Genomic DNA, 21783 nt, shown 5'->3' with positions numbered 1-21783 from the left:
ACACAGAATCCGAAGCAGGCTCCAGGCTCTGAGCTGTCAGCACAGAGCCCGACGTGGGGCTCAAACTCACAAGCTGTGAGATCATGACCTGAGCCGAAGTCAGACGCTCAACCAACTCAGCCACCTAGGCGCCCCACAGTTTTGTAATTTTGATTATAATTTTGATAGATAACAATTTTTCCTCATGCAGTTTTCATATAAATTATTTGTAAAATCCAAGGACATTTCCCTGGAAAGCTGAAAGAATGTTCTTTCTTACTATTACACCAATAGAGACAGTCCCGAGAAAGGGAGAGGGAAGGAATAGTTGATATTGGCTCTCTGTAAAGTTCTGATATGTTTATTAATAACTTATCAAGTGCTAGATCATGGTCAAGTGTATTTAACACATTAGGACCTGAAACACCAAAACTGGTTTCTCTACAGGGTAAGACACTTCTAAGAAATACTTTTAAGATTTCCAGTTGTTGAGATCCACATAGAGGTCCCTAGGTCCCTGAGATACATGGGCCAGTGCATCCCTGGCTGGTTCTTAGATCTGGTCAACTAAATAGTATTTTCAGTTAAAAAAAAATAACACATGTCTTCTTCTAATGTCAGAATTAAAAGTTAAGACGAATCTGAAACATAAAGAGGAATAAAGAGGAAGCTTTAAGTGTTGCTCTTAACTTTAAACACAGGGAAGATGATACAGAAGTCTTGGCAAAAGGGACTACCATTTCGACTGCTGAAGATGTCATTGGAGAAAAGAATGTTAGATCATGGAATCATAGATTTTCAGAGCTAGGGAAAGTCTTCAAAGGAAGACAGACGTCTTGAGCATGATGGCTTGAGGAACAAACGCAATAGGTTATAAACACCACTGGAACCAAGGGTGTTGAAACTTTGTTAATCCACGACCTGCCTTTATAGATGGATAGCAAAAAAGGGGGGGATTCATTCCTCAGGATACCTCCTCCTACATCTTCCAAATTACAGGTCCTTTGAAGTAAAAAACAAAAAAATACATCTTTTTGATGAACTTTAATTTGGATCACGGTAGCAGCATCTTTCACATTGTGAGAAAATGTTCATTAGTAAATGCACTTAAAAAGAAATTAGTTTATTCATGGCCTAAACAACTGAATTATGCACTAACACATTGGAGGCACCATTTGTAGAATTGTTTTTAATTATGAGACTTTCTTACCCTGCTGTTTGCCTTCGAAGTAATCTACTACTAGGTGCAGAGAATTCCTTACAATTGACTGAACTGGCTCTACATGCCACAGGGACAATTCGACTTTTTTTTTTTTGAATCCTAAACTGGTATGCTCTTATACCAGAAGAATATTCCATTATTTCACTTTTATGTTTTTGCGCTTTAGGAAATTCAGCCAGAACCTGGTTGCTCAGCTTTGGTACTTTGTGAAATGTGTTTACTTTGGGTTGTCTGCCTACCAAATCCGTTGTGGCTACCCAACGCGAGTCCTTGGAAACTTCCTCACCAAGAGCTACAATTATGTCAACCTCTTCTTGTTTCAAGGGTAAGGAAGGACACTCTGTGTTGTCACAGTCACTCACAGAGGGGAGGCTGGCAATAGAAAGGCACTTGTTTCCTTGGGAAGAAACAGGAAGGTGCAAAAAGGCTGATGTGGCAATTTAGATCATCACAGAACTCTTATGACTTTTCGCAAAAGACAGATACGCCTCTTGAAATAGCCTTTCTAGGTGTAGTTGCCACACACCTGGTCAGCATAGAGTTCTAGAATTATCCACATGGGTTAATTTTCTATTACTGGATCCTGCATAATTACTGTGCTAACATTTCAGGATGAAAACCAGGGATACACGATCCTTAGGTATTAATGTATTTCTGGGCACAATGGAATAGAAATTCGGCATTTGTACTATTTGAAGATCCCCTCGGAATTTTGCGTATACAATGAGTTCCTCCGTTGAAGAGGGCCATTTATTCCACCCAACGTCAACCTGAATGCCACATGACTTGCTTGTCCCTGGTAGTAAGTTAGCTACTAGACAAGGCCTATCGGCTCTTCCGTGTAAGAATTTCGTTGGTAGTATCTCCTCTGTGTTCCAATGAAGATCATACCATGGCCCGGAAGGTGAGGCTGCTCATGGCACCGCTGGCTCCTTGGTTGTACCAGACCTGGCGACAGGTGACTTAGTCACAGAAGAGGTGTGGAGTGTGCTCGGTCAGTCACTTAGTGGTGTTCTATGTGCGTGGCCTGATATTTCTTCAACGGGCTGGATTAGTGTTCACTTGGCAGAGCTGAGTGGCCTAGGGGAGAATTTCCGAGTATAACCCAAGCTGCTCTGAAGAGCCTAGGGTGAACCTAGGTCTCCAGCTGGGAGAAGCTCTGTGTTAGTCAAGAAACAGGGAATAGTTCCTAGGCCAGAGAGGAGCCCACGCCAACCCATTCCCAAATGTGAGAACGTAAGGCCAGAATCTTATTAACCTGAGGCAGCTACTCAGTCCACCATCTACTAAGTCTACTGTGTGCCCCCAACCCCATGTCCTGCTCCCTCTGACATCTCTCGTCTCCCCTCAGCTTTCACGTATCAGGTGTACAACTTTTCCTAGCTCATTCAACAGCAAAACCCCAGTACTCAATAATCCCGCGACCGACAGATTCTCATAACATAAACCACATACACGTTTTAAAATGTAAAATGATGGGTCTTTTTGCAGAAGATATTACCTTAAATGTAGAAAATCCTAAAGAATCAACCGCAACACGGTTGTAAGTAATCAATGAATTCATCGTAAAGTTGCAGGATATAAAACCAACATGCAGAAATCAGTGGTGTTTGCATACGCTAAAAACAAAACATCAGAAAAGAAAAAATAAAGAAAACTATCCCATTCATAATAGCACCAAAAAACAATGAAATACTTAGAAATAAATTTAACCAAAGAAATGAAAAGATCTGGGCAATGAAAACCACAAGACTTTGATGAGAGACATGGGAGAGGACACCTTCAAACTTATTTAAAAGGCAATCCTAATTTGTTAAGACCATCAGCAAAAAGAAAAAATAGAAAAAAGAATGGAAAATACTAATTCATACGTTGACTTAAGATGAGAAGCAGTTGTATTCCAAGTTAATTTTACCATAAGGGTCACCTTGAGGATTTTTCCCAAGTCATAGGGGCTAAAACAATAAGGAACTACATGAGCTCCCGGGGTTGGGAGGATGACGGGGGCCACCCCACAACTGCCTCTCTAGCAAGATGTGGTTTCTGGCAGGTTCCGCCTCGTTCCCTTTCTGACTGAGCTGAGGGCTGTGATGGACTGGGTGTGGACAGACACGACCTTGAGCCTCTCCAGCTGGATCTGTGTGGAGGACATCTACGCTCACATATTCATCCTGAAGTGTTGGCGGGAGTCTGAAAAAGTAAGCCAATAAAAATGCCTTACCCCTTTTCGTTTCCCTTCCGTCCAGGCTGGGTATAGGATTCATGTGAATCTCTGCAAGCTTTGTGGCCAAATACATGGAGGCAGGGGGCAAAAATGGTGAGGACCTGTGACTGTCCCGTTGGTTTCCACCCCGGTGGACTTGGGAATTTTGGACTCACTGCTGCCTTAGTCAGCAATGGCATCCAGATGTGTTCTTCTTTTGGCCAGCCTATATTGTAGTTATTTTTAAAGGAAGAAGTGATATATTGCTCTGTGACCCCATAATTCTTAAATGGCTCATTTGGGAGCAGAAGGGAATGTGGTAGGATGGAGAAAAGTGGGGTCAGGTGGCTTGGACTCAGGCTCACCCTCTGATTCACTCTTTGATGAGCGACGGGACAATATAACTTCCTTGTGCAAAGGAAATCGAAGTGCAAATATTTGCTTATTCTGTTAGGTTGAATATTAAAGTTTGAATACGGTTACAATTACCGTTATTTATTGGATTTTTTGCAAAAGCTTAACGTCGGAAACAGGAGTCATAACAGCAGTGGCAATGGCTCAACAAGCGTTGGCTGAGGTGGTAGAAAGTATCCCTTTTTTGTTTCTCTTCTTGATAATACCCTCCTTGAAAAAGTTCCCTCCGGTGTATATAATTTCTAGCATGTTCTGCTGCTGCTTCTTGGAGTTCCAGTTTCATAATCACGGGTCCCACTGACCTGCGGCTCCTGTATTTGTGGGGTTTGTGAGAGTAAAGGAGACAGGGCTGGCAGCAAACTTAAAATCTGCTCGCTTGTCCTCATTTGTAAGGAGCAGAGAAGCTGATAAAATGACAGAATATGGCAGATATTCTACCAAAGGGACTTTGAAGGTAACAGTCATGGCGGTAAAGCATCCAGAAATTGTGACCAGTGAAGAAAAGCGGGAAGAACCAAGAATTGTTCTGTCGGAAGTAGAAAAACAAATGGAAGGAGGCAAAGACAATAGCCGCTTTTAACTATTTGAAATAGTGGGAAATAGGGGGAAAGTTTGAATTTGTCTAGAAGACGCAAGATAACAGAGTTGAGACAGGTTGGCAAAAGCTCTAGTAAGCTTCCGTGGCATCTGACGAACTTCCTAACAGTCGAAGCTACCCCATCACAGACTGGCTGCCTCAGGAGGTGGCTGCTGCCCAGAGGTGTCCGCATCTACACCGTCACACAGAGGAGAATTTACATCCTGAAACCTCTGTGCTGGGAAGCGTGGGTCCTAGATCTATTCATTCAGCAGTTTATCATATCAGTTGTCTATTGCTGCTTATCAAACTACATCAAACTTAGTGGTTTAAAAATAACCACCGTTTGGGGGGCACTTGGGTGGCTCAGTTGGTTGAGCCTCTGACTTCGGCTCCGGTCATGTGGGTTCAAGCCCCACGTTGGGCTCCCTGCTGTCAGCACAGAGCCCACTTCAGGTCCTCTGTCCCCTGCTCTCTCTGCTCCTCCCCTGCTCGTGCTCTGTCTCTCAAAATAAATAAACTTAAAAAAATCACAACCATTTTCTTTGCTCACAATTCTGCGGGTCGGCAGTTTGGGCTGCATGTCGCTGGACGGACTTGCCCAGGGTCATCCTGTGGCTGCTGTTCCAGAGGGAGCAGGCACAGGCCAGAGAAAGGCCCGAGAGAGAAGCGGTTCAAGAGACAGGCAAGTGGAGAAGATAATTTCGGAATAGAGAGGATCTGAACCTCTGTAGATGGTAAGGAAAAGAACGGTAGAAAAAAAGAAAAAGAAAAATTCTTAGCATCGAAGCCAAAGGATAAAGGTCTGGGTGGGGGGCCTCGGGAAGCGTGGGACCAGAGGCGTGGGTGAATAAGTTAGTAGTGGCAAAGAGGAGTGGCCATCCTACGGGAAGCTGGGGAAAGATGTGGTGAGCCGACTGCACACCACATAGCCTGGCTTCCGCATGAAGTAGACGAACTTATCTGTTGACAGCAGGAGGGAAGGACAGCATCCTAAAACCCGGAGCCTGTCCACTGAGCACTGGAAACCGTGAGATACTACTTCCTCTGGATGAATGGGAGGGGAGTCCTCAGGTGGGGGTTTCTGAATCAGAGGTCACGTTACTGTCCCACATCGATACAGGGCCACCTTTCATGGGAGCAGCTGTGTCTGCCCCATTTGTTAGTTCTTACAAGCTTTTCACTGCCTTTGAGCCAACAGGTGACAACCATCTTTTTTTTTCAAGTTTTTTTTTTAATGTTTATTCATTTTTGAGAGAGAGAAAGAGCCAGAACATGAGCGGGGGAGGGGCAGAGAGAGAGAGAGGGAGACACAGAATCTGAAGCAGGCTCCAGGCTCCGAGCTGTCAGCACAGAGCCCAATACTGGACTGGAACCCGGGAACCCTGAGATCATGACCTGAGCAGAAGTCAGGCACTTAACTGACTGAGCCACCCAGGTGCCCCGACAACCTTCTTAATACTATAGTGAGGAAGTCACAGCCATTGCCCGTCGTCCTTGTGAAGGACAGGGTTTGCTGTGCCCTAGAACACGAAGCATTCCTCCCCACAAAGGTTTACGATTATTGTTGTCATTTTATCTTCAAGAAATAAAGAGCCTCATTTCAATGTATCACCTCTACTTAAATATATACTTCTATCTTATGCTCAGTCGCTGGCTATTTCAGAATAAGAGCCTTTTAAATCACACGTAGTACAATTTGCTAAGGAACTTAGGTGTGTGGGAGGTCAGTGTCAGGGGAGTCCAGGCGAATCTGGCACGCGTTTTTACTCCATCCCATCAGAGACAGAAACGTTACCAGTGACCGTCTCTTGTCCAGTATAAAGCAGAAGAGGAAGCTGCTTTTCAAAGTAAATTTTCTTGGGGCGCCTGGGTGGCTCATTCGGTTAAGTGTCCGACTTCGGCTCAGGTCACGATCTGGCGGTTTGTGAGTTCGGGCCCCGTGTCGGGCTCTGTGCCGACGGCTCGGAGCCTGCAGCCTGCTTCAAACTCTGTGTCTCCCTCTCTCTCTTCCCCTCCCCTGCTCGTACTCTGTCTCTCAAAAATAAATAAATGCTAAAAGAAAAAAATGAAGTAACTTTTCTTGGGGATTCTTCCAAGTCGAATGTGCTGTGCTCCAGGGGCTTTATGAACACACTTTATGAAGCCGGAACAATTTCCTCAAAGGCAGAGTGTTGGCACAGGAGCACTCACAAATGCAGGCCACTCGGTCCCAGTCCTCGTTTCCAATGGTTTCCAGGCAGCCACGTCCCAAAACACTTTAGGAAGCTGATTGGAAATGGAGCCTGGAAGGTTATGCAAACTGGGAGACCCAGAAGAGCATTGACTTACCCAGGAAAGGGGTGACAGGCAGTGCAGGACAGGAAGGGGACGGTCCCTTTGAAAGGTGAAGGGGGAAGTAGCCTCAGAGTTAGAGAGAGGTCCAGAGGTGCTGGCCCTGTCCTGCCCCGGGGCTGAGCAGGAGAACGGGGAGAGCGGAGGGGGAGGTTCTGGGGATTTTGGCAGTGAGCCTCAAAGGGTGGCCTCCAGGAGAGGAACCGATATGGCACCACTACAGTCAGAAGAGACCCAGGCTGTTCTTAGCAGAGAAAAGTCTTGAACCAACAAAACACTTGGCCACCTTGTGCCTGAGCGCTCCTGCGTGAGGATGAGAGGCCGCTTGTCTCAACTTGCCTCCCGGAGAAAAAGATGAAAAAGCAAGCCTGTGTGTGTGTGAATATATATCTGAAATTCTCCCAATACTGCAGTTTTTCTTTCGCAATCGAAAATTATAGTCAGTGGCCTCAAATTCCAGTGCCAAGATGCCGAAATACAGTGCTGGATCTGAACGTCGTGCCCTAAGTCGGAGCACAGCCACTGAGAGGCACTGTCTCCTGAGCACAGAATCCATAATGCTGCCCATACTGGCTCCCGTGCCCCCCCGTCCAGCCCCCGCCCTATACTTCCAGGCCTGACTTCAGCAATCACGGACGGCCAGGGCCCATAGAGCCATTGTAGCAGTGCTGGCTCCCAGACCTCTGTCCTTGTTTGTCGCTTGTCACGTGAGCTCAGCGCCTGCAGGCAGAATGTGGATGAGTTTTCCTTACCTCGCCTCTAGCGAAATGAATGGCTGCCTCCTGAGGGATTGTGCCCCCCAGGATAAATCTCACAACCAGGCTGGGGAGTGGGGGTAATGCAGCCCAGCTTCAGGGGCTGACCCTGGAAGGCAAAAAGGTCACGGAGAAGCAACATTTAAGCAAGGATTACACGTGCATGTCTGAAGCCCTTTTGATTCCGGACAGCAAAGCTGGCTCCTTGCGCCTTGCTTAGGAGCAGTGCTTGGTGGGTCCCTAACAAAGCTGATGGAAGTGATCCCATCCCTCCCAAACGCACTGCTTTTGTAGGAGAGAGCAGGTCCCTCACGTGACGCACACTTCTGCCACCACCCCCAGTTCCTGCTGTTCAGCACAGCCCCCGCTGAGGACCCGCGTGGAGTCCTGGCGGCCGAGAGAGAGGGCTCTTCTGATCGTATAGATCGTATTGCAGGGCTTGAACCACACTGCCTTCTGACAACGTGTGTCATGAATGAAGTGAAAAACTTTTTTCCACCCACCAAGAGCAGGTGGTTGATAGGCACAGCTTTGGAATATTCAGGAATTTGCAGTAAAATGTCTTTCTCCCACATGATCCCTTGAAAGCAGAGGCTTTGTTCAGCAGTATTTGATCCATCGGTCCATAGGTTCATCATCAGCCAAAACCAACACAGTTTTAAGGAGAAAGTCCCTCGGGTCCCATTGGTCCCTCGTGGCACCACCGTGGGGACGTGTTGGGTGCTCCTTAGAGCTTCACATCACTACTTAATTTCCTAGAGTGACCTGAGCGAACTGAGCAGAATCAGGACTCAGTCGGGTCCCGCGGCAAGAGCGCGCACCCCTCTTCCCCGACCCAGACCCCGCCTGCTTCTCGGGGCCAGAAGCCTGAGCCCGGTGTGACCCCTCTGTTGCAGAGATACCCGCAGCCCCGGGGGCAGAAGAAGAAGAAAGTGGTGAAGTATGGCATGGGAGGCATGATCATCGTTCTGCTCATCTGCATTGTCTGGTTTCCCCTTCTCTTCATGTCCTTGATCAAATCTGTGGCGGGGGTCATCAACCAGCCCCTGGACGTCTCGGTCACAATCACCCTGGGAGGGTACCAGGTAACCGCTGTGCACCTCCCCCAGGGCTCACTCACCTGCCGGCGCCTTTCCCAATGAACAGCCACAGGATGTGGAGTTAGCTTTGGTGCTCCAGATTCCTCCCTACATTTCGGCTGGTCAGCAAATACGTGATGTATGAGATAGGTAAAGCACCGAGGACAGTGAAAGAATCGTTTTGTTCTGGTTGGGTAATCACTTCAAAAAGAGATCTCTGAGGCCGGCTGCCCTCGGGTACCCGGGGGGGCGATAACACGGCGGAAATATTGTTCTTTGAACCCAGGATGCAGAGACGGGCCTTGGAGGGCTAACGGCACCTTGTTTCTTTGTTTTCCAGCCTATTTTCACAATGAGTGCACAGCAAAGCCAGTTGAAAGTTATGGATCAGCCCAAGTTTAATAAATTTATGAAAGCTTTTTCTAGGGACACTGTAAGTAAACGCATGTAGTAGATCTCTGTGAAGACCTTTCTAGACGAAAGGTGAGCTCACTGCTTGTCATTTTGTTCACTCCTCTGTCATGGCCTGTGGTGGTGGGAGGGACTTTTCAGGGGTTACCAGGGGTCCGCAGCGCATTTCTGGCCACTGGCCCCTTCGATACTCTGAGCCATTATGTCCGTATCATTGGATGTGTGTTAATAAACGTAATTGTAATTCGGGACATTTTAATGTAAGCTTAACAGATGTAGGTCCTCTTTCATATTTTTAATTTTTTTTTTAATTGTAGTAGATACTGACCCCTTTGATGGGTAGGTCTAATCTGAGAATCTATATCAAGGGAGTCATTCAAAATGTTGGAAAAGCTCTACGCAGGCCCTTGCGTGTGCTGGCATTCTCTGCATTAGTAAAAGCTGGAAGCCACTGAGGGCTTCATAACTAGGGACCGGTTAAATAAGTTATGGCAAATGTATCAAGTGAATTTGATAGGCACTGGCTGCCCTAGGGCGGTCGGCGTGGGAGAAGGGGACCACCACTTTTCATTTTATTTACATGCTATGTCTTCTGAATATTTTCCGAGCAGCGTCTTTCATAATACAAAATAGTCATTGCAGAGACTCTGCATGGCGTGAACATTTCTCAAGATAAAAGCTAAGTGAAAAAGGACACACATTCCTATTTTTTAAATGAAAACAAATGAAATCTACATTTCCTGCCATATATCACAGCGGTGATGCCCTGGTGGTAAAGTTGTGGCTGATGTATTCTCTTCCCTACCTTACAAACTTTTAATCACATGATAAATCGAGCTTTCAGAATTAAAATTTGCTTTACAAATAATACTTTGTATTTAAAGAAAATGATTAGGCACACAGATGCTTATCTCCTTTATAAAATTATCAGCCTCTAATGCACACTGCCAAAACTAATCTTGAGGGATGTGCAGCTGTGAAGACAGGACCAGGATATTGTGGGTGGATTAAATTTGACTGGGTGGTGAGAGGGAACACCCCAATAGTTGATACATTTCCTTCTTAATAGTTGATACCAAGTCATTTGTCTTTTCTTTATTGATGAGTTGGGATGATCCCATAGCTGTATTGGTGCGGCAACATCACCAAGATTGCTCCACGGCACTCGGGCTGCCCATCCCTGTGGGGAGGGGAACAGAATGGTGCAATTGAGCATGAAGACCATGCACTGTAAAAATTGCCCTTCCTTACTAAGAATTCCCCTTCATGTAGCCAGTTACAAAGAACAGTAATCACTTTATTTGTACATCACCACAGGGGGCACATGGGTGGCTCAGTCCGTTGGGCGTCCGACTTCGGCTCAGGTTATGATCTCAAGGTTGGTGGGTTCGAGCCCCACGTCGGGCTCTGTGCTGACAGCTCAGAGCCTGGAGCCTGCTTCAGATTCTGTCTCCCTCTCTCTCTGCCCCTCCCCTGCTCGCGCTGTGTCTCTCTCTCAAAACTAAATAAACATTTTTGAAAACTTTTTATTTGTACATCACCATATATATGATCTATTTATGCATGTGTATTTGTGCGCATACAGGGTGCTATGCAATTTCTGGAAAATTATGAAAAAGAAGACATAACTGTAGCAGAACTGGAAGGAAACTCAAATTCTTTGTGGACCATCAGCCCTCCCAGTAAGCAGAAAATGATAAGCGAACTCATGGACCCCAATAGTAGCTTCTCTGTTGTTTTTTCATGGAGTATTCAGAGGTAGTTACTGTATTTCCGTGCATAATTTCCCCTTTCCCCCCAATCTAAACTCGGGGTGGGGGTGGGGGGATAGAAGTAAAGAAAAAGTCGATGGATGTGGTTTATAGCTGACGTTACACTTTGGGAACGTTCACTCGATGCTACAGCTAACATCTGTGTTTACTAAATAACAGTTTGCCTAGGAATCTCTGACAAAAATAAGAACTTCTTAGTTTTCCTTTTTTCTACTCACTCCAGCTTTTAAAGAGAGGCTGGCAGTGAGTTTTGTGAATGAGAGAGAGAGAGAGGTAAAGCAAAAAGAAAAAGTGTCATGACTTATAAAATGAAATGTCTGGATGATTGTAAGATTTCCCCGAAAGGTGGACATTTGGTCTTAGCAATAAAGAATTGGCAGTCTCGGGAACCCGAATTCTCACTCGAATCCCTCCAACGTAGGGAGGTCCTGTCAGATCTTTTCTCTAAGCAGGAGACGTGAGAGCAGCCTGGGAGTCCCAAGATGGGAGAGCTGAGAGAGATTCCTTCTTACCTAACCTGAGCCCATGGCCAGCACGTGGCCACTACTGCACTTGTTGATCTCTGTTAAGTTCGTATTTAAACTCAGTTAGTTACCACACGGTGTAATATTAGTTTCAGCTGTACAGCGTAGGGATTCTTCACTTCCATACAACACCCGGTGCACCTCACAAGTGCCCTCCTTAATCCCCATCACCTATTTCACCCATCCCCCCACCCACCTCCCCTCTGGTAACCGTCGGTTTGTTCTCTGTGGCTAAGAGTCCCTTTCCTGGTTTGCCTCTCTCTGTTTTTCCCCTTTGCTCACTTATTTTGTTTCTTAAATCCTGCACAGGAGCGAAATCATATGGTATTTTTCTTTCTCTGACAGACTTATTTTGCTTAACATAATACTCTCTAGCTCCATCCATGTCTGTGCAAATGACAAGATTTCATTCCTTTTTACCGCTGAGTAATATTCCATACACACACACACACACACACACACACACACACACCCACATCTTCCTTATCCATTCATGAGCGTGTCTTAAGAAAAGTTCTTGCATTCAGAAGCCCAATGTGTTAGTGAAGCAATCGGGGAACCTCAACACAATACACTAGTTGGTTGGCTTAGTGTTTGTTTGTTTGTATTTGTCATAGTCTTGTGGTTCAGGATTCTATGCCAGCAGTCAAGTGACAGGTTCATTGGGTTCATGGTTCCTGGCTTCTAGGATAAAATTAAGAAAGAATTCCGATAGGTACAGAAGAAGGCTTCTCCAATCTAAAGTGAACTTACAAGGAAACAGTAAAGAAATATCTGAAAGGGGGCTGTTCAGAATTGAAAGAACTCTTTCTGTCATCTTATTTTCTCCTTTAGAACATCCCAAATTCCTCACATGAAATTCTGTACTGCCAAAATTCACTTTCTAGCCTTTTCTTTGAAGAGCTACCAAAATAATAATAATAATAAATAATAACAATATTAAAGATCAACTCTTGATGGAACATTCTTTAAAAGCATGGATTCTATTAGTCACCATGGAGACTAACCTCACTAGATTAATAAAAAAAAAGTGTTTCAGAAACTCATTATCAGAGCATCAAGACGGTTTCTCTTCTAGTCAACAGACTCTGCCCTCTCACCTGCCATCTGTTTTAAAGGTGTTTGTGGCCTCCCCGGGCTTTACTAACTTGGTTGTCTAAGAAGCTGGACGTAAAGGTGAGGTGGACAGAAAAGGTTGGGGGTGACAGTTGTGGATCCAAGGAAGATTTGGTGAGATTAATAAAATGAAGAGTCAAGTGAATTTTTGAACGTCTCTTCTAGACTTCCAAGTAATCACTGACATTGAGCCTTTTTATTTCTCTTCACAGAAACATGAGTTTGGGTGCAAAGGCAGAAATTGCAACCGATAAGCTTTCTTTTCCTCTTAAAAATACCACACGAGAACATATAGCTAAAATGATAGCCGGCAACAACACGGAAAGTTCAAGAACACCGGTGTAAGTGATTGCTCCTGTTAATTAGCTTTAATAGATGGGTATATCTGGTACAAAATCTGCATCTGCAAACTCACGTATACCAGAAATGCAACTTTCTTCAGTAACTCAAGTCAATCTCTACTTGGAGGCCTCATTGTGTTACATTAAGGCAGCTCTGTTTTCCTCCCCCGGTACTCTGTCCACCTAGCCCTGGGAGTACTGACCTTGTTCCTGGGTAGCAAACTTTGCTCTTATCTGACCATAATCACCAAAAGCCAGAGAAAGCCCCTGAGATACCCCTCCTCTACTATGACCCCCTGGCCTGGGGTCATTGAATGGATGGGAGATGAGGAGAAGATAAGAGGTAAAAGGAAATTTGGGGGGGGGGGGGATCTACATCTTAATATATTCTCCTGCCGTATAAGTACTCCACTTCAAACAGATATAAGCTGTGATGTCTAGATTCTAAGCAGGAGGGAGAAAAAATGGTATTGGTGTAAAACCACTAAATGAAGTATTCCAGACGTCCACCAGCCAATGCCTAGTTCTGACCTCCAGTCTGCCTTGGCCCCACTTTAATGCAGTGAATATAAGCCTCCGTGATGCAGTCCTCAGACGTGCTCCCTACGACAGCCTTTGTTAATCACTAAAGTTGAAGGAACCTCAAAGGCTGTCAGTTCCTCCCCCATTATTTCATGAGAGAACAGGCAGGCCTAGAAAGACACAGCGACCTGCTCAGGTCACTTAGCTTGTCCTTGGCAGAGGGAGGGTTAGGTCCAGGCCACTAGTTCTCACCTCAAGCCTCAGTCTTGTCACTAGATAGATTCATGCCGTCCACTTGATTATAGATATATCTAGAGAGAGAGAGTACAGACCTAGATCCTAGCAAGAAAGACAGTCCCTTGCTTCAGAAACAGTCACAGTCATGGAAAATCTCTGTAGCAGTTTTCAAGTCATAAACTGCTCATGTACAGAGTTTACTTGAGTATTCGAATAGAAACAGGTAAAATTTTTTTGGCTTCAGAGAATTCTAGTTATAATGGAACCCATAAATTGCGATGACATCATATTGTATACATATACAAAGATTCACCATTATCGTTTGATATGAGGTCAAAGTAGCAACAAAAAAATCAATTTTATGTGGGTAAAACAACTAAAACTTAATTACGCTTCCCCTCCTTTTTTTTTTTTTAACATACAGGACTATAGAAAAGATCTACCCATATTACGTGAAAGCACCTAGTGATTCGAATTCGAAACCTATAAAGCAACTTTTGTCTGGTAAGGCTGAGAAGGAATTATTTCAGAACTTTTTTTTTAACCTTCTTTTATTCAACTTCTACAGTTTGCATTTTCAACCTTTCTCGAGCTTCTTTCCAGTTTTCTGTCTCTGTGAGACAGAGCTTATAGGAAGCATGAGACTCCCAGCTGCGTTCCACAGCCAGAAGGAATCAGTCAGTCACCAGAAGCCATATTCTTCATTGTTTTCATTGATATAGAACTTGATGGGCTTAAATCCACATTTAGTGCCTTAGTCTGTTTACTTGTTTCTATTAACGTCCATATCTTGGGCAGAAAATGGCCTCATGCAGTATTAAATATGAAGGCCCCACGATAAGAACAATAAAAAGGTAGCAGGAAATGTGCGTGATTCAGCCCAAGGGTCGTTAAGTATCAACAGTAGTCTCTAGGGACTGTATTTACCCCAAATAACAGAGATGGTAGTAAGATGATGATATGGAATTCTTAAGCATTAATTATGAAGCATTGTTTGACTTCATCAGTTGCCTGGACCAGAACAGATGGGTATGGATGGTAAAAGTAGAAGGACAATGCGGTATATATCCAAGTCACATTCATTCCTTTGCCAACATGGGTTGCTCACTGTCACCAGGCAGTATGCCAGGCACTGGAGACAAGGTTCTACATGGTTCGTGTTTAGCTGGAAAGATGGGGATTGCGTAGGTAAACAGGTAGACGCCCCCATGGAGATCTCAAGAAGTAGAGGCAGCATAGAGGTTCCGAAGACAAGGGTGGGCGGGCCCCCACATCTCTATGCATTTCTTCCTCATGAGGTTCAGCCTGTGAAGTCCCCCTTCCCCACACCACAGGTCTTGGTGTTCTCAGGTCCTGCCAACACAACAACTTCTCTGATTAGCTTTACTGAGTTCTCTCTGATCTTTACCATAAGGCCTATTTAGCATACATTGGTGGTTATCACCAGTTTGCAAAGGGGGAACCAAGGCCCAGTGTGTGAATTACTCAGCAAAGGTTATACAACCAGTACGTGGACAAACTAGATCCAAACATGGGCCACATGTCCCCCTTCAGAACTCTCTAGACTTCAGAACCAAGGTTCTTTTTCTTCCTGAGCATTCTCAGTGGTTCACGTTCTTCTTGAGGAGGGGTTTCTTTATCTTTATGAGTCTCCTGCCTCACTCTCCATCCATCCATCCATCCATCCATCCATCCATCCATCCAGTAGACTTACATTGCCACACACTGTCCTAGATTCCTTTGATCTAGGAATTTAGCAGGAAATAATGCAGCCACGGCCCCCACCCTCACAGAGTTTATAGTCCACCACCATGATTCTCAGTGGAGGCCATATTATCATTGGCAGTGGTGGTATTTTCTTAGAAAGGCCTACACAGAGATCTCCAAGCTTTCTGTTGGCCCTTTTACTGTTCTTCCATATTCACCCTAAGCTCCAACACAAGCAATCATTAACCACACATCACGGGTTTTCAGAACTTTTCTGGGCTTCATGCCATCAATCCTTGCGGAAATAACCTCCTCTCCCTCTCCATCTCCACTTTACTGATGTTCTCAGCAAAATTCAACTCAGAAGTCATGTCATCTGGGAAGCCCTCATGGATCCTACCAACCAGAATTGTTCTCTCCTTGTCAGCACAGGTCTAATAGTGGTTGCCAGGTGCCCATAAGTTGTGCTCATGTACATGGCCTGTTCCCATTGAGATATGGAATTGTGCTGTATTCAACTCTGTAACCCCTGATCACCTAACAGAGGGCCTTCCTCCCAGAAGACACTCAATAAATGCTAGTAATATGATTGGATTAGTCAAGTCAATAAAAAGTCAGTGATCTGGGTTTTTAAATGTCTAACTAGTTGCTTGGAATTATTAGCAAAGAAATATACTCATGTATATTAAGCACGTGTGATACTCACGTATATATCACGTGGGTCTTCGCTCTCTCCCTGTGATATGGCTGCCATGCTCACTTAGCAACAGTGAGCGTCCTCTTTAGCGACAAGGAGAAACCTTATGCACACCTGCGGCCCACTTTTCTTTCTCCACTCACACTGTTAACATGTGCCCTACTCATCCTGGCATCACACGCTACGGATAGTGGTAATCAGGTTCTGCCATCTGACAATTGTTTGCGTGCATTGAATCTTAATATGCTCATGCTAACTTGGTTTCATTTTTCTCGTCTTGCAGAAAATAACTTCATGAATATCACCATCATTTTGTCCAGAGACAATACAACTAAATCTAACAGTGAGTGGTGGGTTCTCAACCTGACTGGAAACAGAATATACAATCAGCACGCTCAGGCCTTGGAACTGGTGGTCTTCAATGACAAAGTCAGCCCGCCCAGTCTGGGGTTCCTGGCTGGCTATGGGTAAGGACGCATTTCAGTTAGCAGTCACAAGAGCCTACTTCTGTGTCATATAAAGTTGATGGGAAGCTTTGTACCTTCCTAAAATTCTTGAACTTAACAGCTGCAGTGTTAAAATTCATAGATCATTGGCCCTTCAAGAACCAGAGTCCCAGGGGCGCCTGGGTGGCGCAGTCGGTTAAGCGTCCGACTTCAGCCAGGTCACGATCTCGCGGTCTGTGAGTTCGAGCCCCGCGTCGGGCTCTGGGCTGATGGCTCGGAGCCTGGAGCCTGTTTCCGATGCTGTGTCTCCCTCTCTCTCTGCCCCTCCCCCGTTCATGCTCTGTTTCTCTCTGTCCCAAAAAAAATAAATAAAAAACGTTGAAAAAAAATTTAAAAAAAAAAAAGAACCAGAGTCCCAAAGAAGTCAAAATGCCTGGGGTGAATAACACCATTAAGGACAGGACTAGAAGTCATATTTCTGGTTTCTTGACTCCACGTCTTCCTGTTACGTTTGATGTAATTCAATGTTTAAACTTAGAAATTGGTGTAGGGTTATCTCTTTTCCGTATAGATTGCCTTCTGACCTCAACAGATGCTCAGTCAAGCATCGCAATTTTTGGACATGGTCCAATGTCCAAAATGGTCTGATGCTATCATTTCACCGTGTTCTGATGCTTACATTCTAAGACACACGCATCCCCTACAAGACATGAAAGTCTGTTAAGAAGTCAATGTCTATGCAGAATTATAGTATTAAAATAAATAGCTAGGTGCAGAAAAGTATATATAGTACAATTGCATTTCTATCAAGTATATTATGTGGTTTCTTTATATAATATTTGCAGTAAAACCCCCTGAAGTTCATGCATGAGACTACTAGCATTGGTTGTTTCCAGAATTGAGATTTTTTTGGCACTTTTATTTTTCAAGTCTTAAAACACTGTAGTGTATAAAGTGTGTTTACACAAGGAATATGAATTACCTTTAAAAAAATTTTTTTTTAATGTTTATTATTTTTGAGAGAGAGAGAGAGCCAGAGAGCAAGCAGGGAAGGGGCAGAGAGAGAGGCAAACACAGAATCGGAAGCAGGCTCCAGGCTCTGAGCTGTCAGCATAGAGCCCTATGCAGGGCTTGAACTCACAGACCGCGAGATCATGACCTGAGCTGAAGTTGGCTGCTTACCCAACTGAGCCACCCAGGTGCCCCTGAATTACCTTTTTAATAAACAGAGTAAATGTTTTCACCAAAGGGAAAAACTCTAGAGAAATTTTGTTATTTTTTTTCTTTTAGACGTGTTCTATTAACTGTGTTTAACTGGTAGATACAATTTCTAGCTACCTTTTTTTTTTTCCCCAGTATCATGGGATTGTATGCTTCAGTTGTCCTTGTGATTGGGAAGTTTGTCCGTGAATTCTTCAGTGGGATTTCTCACTCCATCATGTTTGAAGAGCTTCCAAATGTGGACCGAATTCTGAAGTTGTGCACAGATATTTTTTTAGTTCGAGAGACAGGGGAACTGGAACTCGAGGAAGATCTCTATGCCAAATTAATATTCCTGTACCGCTCACCAGAAACCATGATCAAATGGACTAGAGAAAAAACAAATTGATGCTTTAAGACACAGACTGCAGATCAAATTAACATTTGAATTTTAAAAAAAGCACAATATCCTCATAAGAGCTAAGCATTTCTAGTTGGATGGAAATGGTTTCTCTTCTGACAGGTGGTCAAAAGGAGCTGACTTCCTTCTGCAGTCTAAGCTACCTTGTAAATGAAGGCGCTGTTGAAAATGTTATTTGTAACTCCATTTCTCCAAAATCAGGGCTATTTGTTTTATGATATAGTCAACAGTGTCTTGCATTCTGATTGACGATGCAAAGGAATCATTTATGGGTCTCCTCCCTCAGAGAAACAGGAGAGAAGAAGGGAAAAGGAAAGTTGCCCATGGTTTTCTGTGCGGAGCCCGCACACTTCCTGAAGAGATGCTCTAGTTCAGTAGGCCGCACCCTGTTGCCAACGGGGAAGCTGCTGTGGGGAGAACAGATGGGCCTCAGCACGCCCCGAAAATACGCAACAGCAATAGGAGGCTGAAACTCCTGAAGAGATTTCTGGGGCGGGGGGGGGGGGGGGAACAAGAGAGGGAGCCAAAGACCCATGACGATACCAGTGGACGAACGAGCCTCATTCTAAGCAAAAAGTTAACATTAGTGACACTCTTACTGCCTTATCTTAACTGAAGACTAGTAAAAAAAAAAAAAAAAAAAACAAAAAAAAAAACTTTCCATTAAACACCAGTGACTTCTCAGGAAAAAAGAAAAAAAAGCAGCAAAACAAAAATGGGGACACCGGTTTTGTCGAGGCCCAGCAAATGACTCGCTTCAGTGGCGGCTGTTCTGCTCCAGAGTTCGGCTCCTCCTCAGACACAGGCTCCAGGCAGAAGGATGAAAATGGCGCCCAGCTGGGTGTGGAAATCTCTGACTCTGTAACTCTTTCCCAACTGAGGTCATGAACGCCCTTCTACCTTTTTCCCCATCCCTCAACACGCTTTTTCCCATTTCGATGATTTAAGGCAATGGTTTTTTCCAGTATGTGACATTTTCCTTCCTGTTTTTCAGGTATATCGAAGAGTTTACATATTCCAATTCACATTTTTACATCTGAGACGGGTTTTTTAAGTTCATAGTTATGGAAGAAATATGTATATTGAGCTTGGGGAAATAAAAAAAAAACGGCCTTTTCTTAAATTATTATTATTGGTAATACAACCTCTTCATTAAATAACAATGTAGCATGAAAATTTATGATTGAAATATAGTTTTCATTCTGTATTAAAATACAGTTTCTGAGGAGTCATTAAATGGACTAGAACATGTCCAAAAAAATGATCCTATGTAGTCTGGGTTCAGGACTGACTTAAAATAAAGCACATCTTGCAAAGCCATTTCAAGAATAGTCTTCATTCTGCCTCCTTTGCGTGAAGTAGGAAAAAATTACTATTTTCAATACTGTGTACAAGGAGTTTAAAAAAATCATGGTAAGGGAATATGGAGCTTTAAAAAAAAACACAGATCAGACGGTGTTCGGTGTCTTCTAGAGAACTGGTGCATATTTTTCTTCAGGCGGGAAAGCCAGTGTACTTCCCACCCTGTGACAATCAGCTCCTCCAGTCGTCGTAGCAGTAAACTCAGACCACAAACTGTGGCCCACACTCTGATTTCCCAACAACACGAAGAATCATTGTGTGTATTCCTGGTTGTGAACTCTTTCTTTGAAAACAGGGCAGCTCAAGGGAGTTTCCAGAGAGCAGGTTATGACACATTCAGGAAAGAGGAGAAGTAGGAAATCCTCCCGAGAAGAAAGTGGAAAGTCAAACTATACCAGAATGGGAATGCTCTTCAAGAGAGCAATTTCCAGGGTTCAAGAAGAAGCTTCCTGTATGTGTGGGGGGAGGGGGGTATAGAAGGAAATATAAAAGATAGAAATAAAGGATTGTAGAAAGGAGGCGCTTCCTCCGGGGAGGCATGTGCTAGAGTGGAAATGGCAGACAACGAGGAGGTCCGCAGGCCTGGCCAGGCCACCGTTGGGCAGGGAACCCCCGGGCCAGCAGGCCCTGTCCCCTCTCAGCCCCACGTATCTGACAACATGAAGGGATCGTCGTACTGTAGCCAGCCACGTTCCAAGCCCCGGCCCGGCGGACGCTCCTTGTGAAAATGGCCTGCCACCTTAGATTGGGTTCTCTGGAGACGGCCTCCGAAACGAGCAGCCTGGACCAAGGACGTTTGGGGCAGTGGTCCCGGGAGTTACACTGGTCAGCAAGGAAGGCAGGATTGAGCAGAGGGACGTGCTGCCCCATCACGCAGCTGCAGCTGAACGTCACCCAACCCTTCAGGGCACTTGAGATCTGGGGTGGTTCTGCCTCGTCCCGGGCAAGGGCATGGCAACTGGATGCTGGAACAGCAAGTTGTTGCCACCGCCACTCCCTGTGCGGGTTTCACCTTTGATGAGGCGGGAGCCTACTCCCCGGAAGGAGGGGCACAGCCTTGACCCGTGAGCACGGGCATGTGGGCGTGCAGAGGGCATTCGTGGAGACTGCAGTATCCATCACTGTCTATCCTTGGGCCACTCAGACCCGCTGGCTTCTCGTAAGAAGATTGTGAGGACTTAGTTCCCTTATGAGGGAAGAGTAAGACGCAGGAGATCCGGCCCCTGCTGCCGCAGCTGGTTTTGAAGCCAGACATAATACTCAGCATCGATCCTCCACCACCTGTTCTAGGTTCCCCTCACCCTCATCTGGTCCCTGTCCCAATGAGGCAGGGAGCCGGGCAGGGTGAGCCAGACCCTCGGCCATAGGGGCCCAGCGTCCTCGTTACCAGCCTTGCTCTGGTCCCAGCTGCTGCATTTACCTCTTTTACTGTTCAGTCTGGTCCCCCCGGGACCCCTGAGCACAGCGTCTGCCTCCCTCCCCGACTGTATAGCCGCAGCCTTCCTCTCTCAGCCTACCCTTTCCATAAGGTGACCCTGTGCATAGGTGACCCCATCTGTAACGTGGCTCCATCCGTACGGTGACCCTGTCCCTTGCCAGAACTGTCATATTGTCCTTCTAGTTTAGTGATCCTTTCTAAAATGATTATTTTCCTTTTTCACTGGCTTTCAAATCCTGATTTCTATTGTTCTTTGGTGTCTTGTATTAATTGCTAATTTATTTTCGTCTGTTTGAAATACTGGGTTATAGCTTTCACCCGTGTTGTTGCGGCCATGCCTTTCTGGTAAACTTGTATTGTCTCTAGGGACCTGATTCTGCTCTTTATTCTTTTTTACTGATACGAATTTGATACTGTATTTAAGTACAGCCCTTTTCTGTGGCTCCTTGGGGTGTGGCACTAGGTTTCCCAACTTTTGGGTCAGGGGATGGCTCTTCTAGCTCTGCGACTCTGGAGACCCCTCCCACAGTCCCGGAGTGTCCACAAATATGTCTTCCATTCTGAAGCCCCCAGCTCTGCTCACCTCTCCATGAGGCCCACCCAGCCTCTACATGGTTCTCTCTTCTCATCGGCACCTGTTCTGCCCCCTCTATTCCTAGCAGTGTCCCCGAGGCATGGGGCCTGGTCCTGAGAAGCAGTTTCTATCTGTTAGTTTTGTTGTTGTTTTGAGAAAGGGAGAGGGAGCAAGCAGGAGCAGGAGAGAGGGGCAGACAGAGAATCACAGTATTCAACAAGGAAGAATACATTGAATTTCACAGTTAGGGATAACAGCCTTACATTTCCCTGGCTTGCTTAAATCAATTACTTGCGATAAAGGTGCTTTAGGACAGTGTGCACAAGTGATTAGTTCTTGGAAGCCTACATTGTTTGGAGGAAGAAGAATTTTTTGTAAAAAAATAAGCTATTTTTCATTAGCTTAGAGCATCGTTTCAAGTTTAAATACCTGTGGTATTTAATGTGGGTGCA

The 21783-nt window shown here is 45.0% G+C and overlaps 1 protein-coding gene across 2 annotated transcripts in view; it reads left to right on the top strand.

The window, feature by feature from the left end:
• The window catches only part of PIEZO2 (piezo type mechanosensitive ion channel component 2), a 470115-nt gene extending 451723 nt beyond the window's left edge, over positions 1-18392 (top strand). For both annotated transcript variants that reach the window (XM_047090354.1, XM_047090353.1), the window contains 9 exons: positions 1368-1526; positions 3252-3399; positions 8381-8569; positions 8904-8996; positions 10560-10732; positions 12599-12727; positions 13911-13990; positions 16174-16357; positions 17693-18392. In XM_047090354.1, coding sequence (XP_046946310.1) covers positions 1368-1526; positions 3252-3399; positions 8381-8569; positions 8904-8996; positions 10560-10732; positions 12599-12727; positions 13911-13990; positions 16174-16357; positions 17693-17945 — 1408 coding nt within the window. In that variant the 3' untranslated portion in view covers positions 17946-18392. The remainder of the gene's footprint in view (positions 1-1367; positions 1527-3251; positions 3400-8380; positions 8570-8903; positions 8997-10559; positions 10733-12598; positions 12728-13910; positions 13991-16173; positions 16358-17692) is intronic.
• Positions 18393-21783: the final 3391 nt, after the last annotated feature.

Source organism: Lynx rufus, unplaced genomic scaffold, assembly GCF_022079265.1.
Source record: "Lynx rufus isolate CCGP_SWC_20201006 ecotype Redwood Valley unplaced genomic scaffold, mLynRuf1.p SCAF_29, whole genome shotgun sequence".
NCBI classification, from domain to species: domain Eukaryota; kingdom Metazoa; phylum Chordata; class Mammalia; order Carnivora; family Felidae; genus Lynx; species Lynx rufus.
The sequence above is the reverse complement of the archived record's forward strand: the minus strand, read 5'-3'. Positions and strand labels throughout refer to the sequence as shown.